Source organism: Chiroxiphia lanceolata, chromosome 23 (assembly GCF_009829145.1).
Source record: "Chiroxiphia lanceolata isolate bChiLan1 chromosome 23, bChiLan1.pri, whole genome shotgun sequence".
NCBI lineage: Eukaryota > Metazoa > Chordata > Aves > Passeriformes > Pipridae > Chiroxiphia > Chiroxiphia lanceolata.
The window spans coordinates 6,362,127-6,368,126 of NC_045659.1; the positions used below are offsets into that span (position 1 = coordinate 6,362,127).

Here is a 6,000-nt window from a genome sequence, read left to right on the forward strand (position 1 = left end):
CAGATGCTCCATTCAAGGTCTGGTTCACATTTGAAGCCCCGGCTCACAGAATAAACTTTAGAAATCTGAATTATCCCTGGAGACACCTTTCTCTGCTGACTCTGAGGGAAACCTTCATGCATAATTTAGACTTGTGGTGAGGTTTAGGATGACAGTGGTGCTCAGCATTTTCTGTTCATTCCTAAGGTTTCTCTTGATATGCACCCAAAACCTGAGGCATCAAAAAACTCCAGTCCCTCTTGAACAGACATGTTGATGTATCTTGACTTTGTTCCTAGTTCTGATCTCAAGCAAAGTTTGTGTGCAAAAAAAACCTAAGGACAAAAAAATATCCCAAAAAAATGTTACAAGGTTTAACTATTTCCTGACTCCCAACCTTGCCCATCACCAGGTTCTCTGAGGTTCCAGGAGTGACTGGCAGCTCATTGATGTTTGAAGAGCCTGTGGATAATAAATCACTATTTAACTTCACGGCATTGTATTGATTTAGATTTAGATTTATTATATTTCACAGAATCAGAGAATATCACAGAATATTCTCTGTTGGATCCACAAGGATCATGAAATCCAGCTCTTAAGTGAATTACACACCCAGGGGAATGAACCCTTGACCTTGGTGTTATTACCACCAAGTTTTAACCCACAAAGCTCATCTCAGGGTCATTATTTATATCCTTACATATATTTATTATATCTGTATATTTGTTATATTCTTTATATAATTATTTATATATTTATATATTTGTCATATTATTTATGTATCATTGTTTATATTTTATATATTCATTATATATATGTTGTATTATTTATGTAATTATTTGTATATAATTATATATAATTAATTACACATAATACAATTATATATATTATCTATAGATATTATAGATATGATAGATATATATTATCTATATATAATTTATAATCCATATTATAGATAATTATTTTATATAATATAATTATTTGTGTATTTATTATATTTATATATTTGCTGTCTTATTTATTTACATTTATTATATTTAACTTAGCAGCATTATATTTAACTAGTGGCTGTAGGGGGAGAAGAGCTGAACCCTCTCAAAGTGTTTCCCAGAACAAGGTCTAATGGTTCACAAAATGGGGTTTGTCTCAGCAAGGTTCCTTCCATCTTAGACCGCATTTCTTTGTCCTGCAGCCCAGCCATGGCTGGAGATTCCAGGATCTTCATGAACCAGGACATGGACATCGGGGTGACCTCCAGGGAGCCCAAGAAGATTCCCAAGCAGGCTCGGGACGATGTCCCCATCGCCACCGACCGGACGCGCCTCATCTCGGCCGAGGGGAAGAAGCCCCGGCAGCGGTACATGGAGAAGAGCGGCAAGTGCAACGTCCACCACGGCAACGTGCAGGAGACCTACCGCTACCTCAGCGACCTCTTCACCACACTCGTGGACCTCAAGTGGCGTTTCAACCCTCCTGGTCTTCACCATGGTCTACACCATCACCTGGTTGTTCTTTGGGTTCATATGGTGGCTCATTGCCTACATCCGGGGAGACCTGGACCACCTGGAAGATGAGAACTGGATCCCCTGCGTGGAAAACCTCAGCGGGTTTGTGTCCGCGTTTCTGTTCTCCATCGAGACGGAGACGACGATCGGTTACGGCTACAGGGTGATCACGGAGAAGTGCCCCGAGGGCATCGTGCTGCTCCTCATCCAGGCCATCCTGGGCTCCATTGTCAACGCCTTCATGGTGGGCTGCATGTTCGTCAAGATCAGCCAACCAAAGAAAAGGGCTGAAACCCTCATGTTTTCCAACAACGCCGTGATCTCCATGAGGGACGAGAAGCTCTGTCTCATGTTCCGGGTTGGAGACCTCCGCAATTCCCACATTGTCGAGGCTTCCATTAGAGCCAAACTGATTAAGTCCAAACAGACCAAAGAAGGAGAGTTTATTCCCCTGAACCAAACGGACATCAACGTGGGATTTGACACTGGAGACGACAGGTTGTTCCTGGTGTCCCCTCTGATCATCTCACACGAAATCAATGAGAAAAGCCCCTTCTGGGAGATGTCTCGTACGCAGCTGGAGAAGGAGGAGTTTGAAATTGTGGTCATTCTGGAAGGAATGGTGGAAGCAACAGGTAAGGATCTGTCAACAATCAGTCACAGTTTTGAGGGGGGAAGGGGTAAAACGAGGTGCAGTTTGGCAGAAAGATTTTACTGCCAGTGTCACCTGGACTGAGAACAGAGTCCTTTGTCCTTCTCAGGTGGGATGTTGTGCTCTGAGATAACCCGTACTGAAAGATGGGTCCTCCAGCTCCTGTTGTAGTGTTTCACACTCCTTTTGTAAGCCTGGGATTCAAGCAAAGGAATCAGTTGTGGAGCTGCCCATAATCACTTAGAATTGATCCATGGGAAAAAGTAATGGATTAAAGGAATTCCTGAGGTCTCTCGTGGTCCTGTTTCCTGTGATCAAAATTCATGGCACAAATCTTTTCCCGTTTCTCCTCTGTATTAATAATTGGCTGTAACTGTGCTATTTTAGGTATTGCTGTGGTGTTGCTTTTTAATGGAGGCTGTGAAGTGTCCAAGTCTTACTGTGTCCCATAAACCAGCACGTGCTGGAGCTGAATGACTTGCACGTGGTGCAGGACACATATTCGCAAAAGGAGCTCAAAGAGGAAAAATACAGCAACTGCTGTTGTGCCTCTTGCAGCCCAACAGCTGTTTAAACAGCTTAACCAGAGCTGTGTAATGGGCAGATCAGATCTCCTCAGCCCATTCCCAGTTTCCTCCTAGGGGGGTGCTTGTGGCAGGTGATGAAAGAAGGCTGTGTCCATGTACAATAAATCTGGAAAAGCGCTGGGCCTCAGCTTTCCAGAGTGTAGAAAGGTGGGTGAGTGCATGGATGGCCACAGGGGCCTCCAGGCTTCTTCCCACAGGGACCTCCCAAGCTCTGGGGTGGGAGGAGGGTGACTCTAAAAGTCCTGGCATCATGAGGTCATTTCACCTCTTGCAGCCCATTCCTTTGTTCCGGGAGTGAGGAGGAGCTGGCAGCTCTTCCTGCTGCTCTTCCAGCATGGGGAAGGTATTTAAACACCCTGAGATCCTTCAGGGAGTACTTCCAAGCCCGGGGTGCCTCGGTGGAATCAGGGGCTAGAAGGGGAATGTCAGGCAGCTCTGAGGAGGGAAGTGCTGTCTAAAGATGGGGAAACATAAAATCAACAATCAGTCCCAGTTTTGAGGAGAAAAGAGGTAAAATGAGGGCAGTTTGGCAGCGAGATTTTACTGTCCATGTCACCTGGACTGAGAACCTCTTGGGACAACATCCTGTGACTGAGTCAGGTAGGAAGTTGTGGTCTGAGGTAACCAGCAGTGTAGATGGGTCCGTTAGCTCCTGGGGCAGTGTTTCAAACTCCTTGTACAAGTCTGAGATTCAGGCAAAGGAGTTGGTCATGGAGCTGCCCATAGTCACTTAGAACTGATCCAGGGAAAAAAAAGGAAGCTGCAAAAAGCTTTCATAAGCTGTTTTCCCCCTTGGTGCTTGAGTATTTTAGTTTTGAGGTGGCCCTGTGAACCCAAGGTGGTGCTTGGATTTTTTTTTCCATCTCGATGAGATTCCCTCTGAATGACTAGCAAGGGTTTTCAGCTTGGTACAAGTACTTGGAGGTGTCAGCACCTTGTCTCACAAATTCTGGCCTTTGCTTACTATGAATATTATTCTCTTCTTGAGATTTGTCCTTGTTAGGGTCCTAACAGCCTCAGGAAGGGGAGTCTCTCAAATTCCTGCATCCCAGACTTTTGCTTTTAAAGACAGAGAGAGATAATTCAGTGTCCCAGTATCTGGCTTTAGTTAGGAGGTGATTAGGACTTTTCCAGAGAGAGCTGTTGGGAGATGATACAGAGGTTACCCTGCACCAGGGCTGGAGTTTGCTCTGCAGAAATGGAATTTATCTGGCACTGCCAGGCAAATGTTCTCCCCCAGCAGAGCACTGGCAAAAGAAGGGGTGGGTGGAAAAGACTGTCAAAGGCAAAGATTTGTAATGGCAGCTTATCTGGGAGCCTGAACATTTACTAGAGACCAGAACCTCCTAATCTGAGCATGGAATGTTGCTGGTTTGTCCAAAGCCTCTTTCCTCATCACACAGTGACACCATAAATTCTGTTTGAAGCCCTTTGCTCTCAGTGAAGCTCAGCCTGTGTGAGAGGAAGTCATTATCAATAACAACCTCAGAGTTAAAAGCATGGCATAGGAATAACATTGCCTTACAAATGGGCTCCTGTCCCAGAGGGATTGCACATATCTCTGCAAATGAGTTATGCTGGGCTCAGCCAGGCTGGGGAAGGAAAAATTGGAGCTGGAAGAGGCAGTTTGCACTGAACCCAGAGCTGGGTGGACCTCAGGTGATCCCGTGAGCCAGTTCTGAGGCTGGGACGGGCTCTGAGGGCCATATGGCAGCTGGGCAGGGGGGGTTGTCACAAGGAGAGTCTCTTGCAGAGACTGTTTGTGCCTTCTTGCTTCATCCTCACACTTGGGAATACTGATAAAGCACTTTGGGGGATATTAATCCCGACTTTTATACCTTAAAATCTGCTCCAGCAAAATTCTTTAGGTTCTTCCCTTCCCATGTCACTGTGCCAGCCCCATCTGCTCCGAGGGATGGTGTCATGTACTCACAGCAGGACTGCTGTTAAATCATGACACTCTTACAGCCTGGGCTGGGTCAGGGCAGTATAAAAATACAGCAGATCATTTGTTTCCTTGGTAACCCCTATGGAAAATCGGGATCCACCACCACAGGGTTCCCTGGTCAGGATATCCAGCTCCATTCATGGGGCACGAGGGGCTGTGAGTCCTGTGTGCTCAGCTCTGCACTTGTGGGCAGGAGTAAAATTAATGGAAACTCAGTCCATGTGTACAGACAACAGCAAATCCCACCATAAATGCAGCCAGTGCTGGGGGCAAACACAGCTGTATTTTTATAAGGTGTTTTGGAAGCAGGTAAAAATGGTGATTGGCAACATGTAAACGACAAGAAATTTAAGTGTGATGTCTTGACTAAAAGTGTGAATACTTTTCACTGATAATTCGGGACAGCAATTTTATAACTGTTTTCAATAGATTCAACCAACCACACACATATTACAAATGAATGTATCATCTCTTCTCAAACGAGTAGCTCTATTTACTGACATTTAAGTTTAATTCTGATCCAGTGGAAAGCAAAGACAGTAAATAGTTTCAAATGAAAAGTGTAGAGTAAATTCTGAGGAGTTCACACCCTTCAAGTAATTGGTCTTTTTGTTTGTTTTTTTTACAAAACAAAACATTGTGGTTTAAAAGAATGTTTTTGTTTTCAAGTTGACTTGAATTTTCAAAAACCTGAATAACAACACACTAACAGCAGCACAACAGCCAGGCTAAAATGTGATGTTGTTATTTTGCTGGAAAACACAATAAACATTGTGTTATTGTAGTGAGAGTTCTCCAGGGACACAGGGCTGCTCCCACACAACCAGCTGTGGCACAAAGCCATGGATGTGGGTCTTTCCACCAGTATTTGAGTCTGGGTGAGGCATTGGGAGTCCCCAGGAGGATATAAAAGGTCAAAGGGGGGATAGTTTCTGGGCAGATCTATTGGGATCAGTGCCCAGTAAAAGGGGCACTGTAAAGACAAGCTCAACATCAGTGACCAGTGTTCTGATCCCAGTGCTGCTCCTGGGCAGCAGCACCACTCCCAGAGAATCCTTAATGGGCTGGGCCAGGGATGACTCCAGGGAATTCATTCCCTTTGCCCTGAGCAGAAAGGGACACTTGGCCAGCTCAGCTGCCCCAAATCTGCCCTGCAAGTAAAAGGGAGTGAATGGACTCCTGTTGCCACTGCCTGCAAACAAAATCTTGGAGCCATCCTGTGGAAGGAGCAGCTCCAGGTGCTGTCAGCCAGAGCTCTGCCCTTCCCACCTGATCCCAAATGGGACAGGGTGTGCAAAGCAAAGCTGCTGGGACAGGAAGAGCAGGAGA

The 6,000-nt window shown here is 45.3% G+C and overlaps 1 protein-coding gene across 1 annotated transcript in view; it reads left to right on the forward strand.

Moving 5' to 3' along the window:
• The window catches only part of LOC116797766 (G protein-activated inward rectifier potassium channel 4-like), a 39,321-nt gene extending 36,963 nt beyond the window's left edge, over positions 1-2,358 (forward strand). The window contains 3 exon segments of the mRNA XM_032709596.1: positions 1,172-1,448; positions 1,450-2,119; positions 2,246-2,358. Of these exon segments, the coding sequence (XP_032565487.1) occupies positions 1,179-1,448; positions 1,450-2,119; positions 2,246-2,307 (1,002 nt within the window). The 5' untranslated portion in view covers positions 1,172-1,178 and the 3' untranslated portion in view covers positions 2,308-2,358.
• Positions 2,359-6,000: the final 3,642 nt, after the last annotated feature.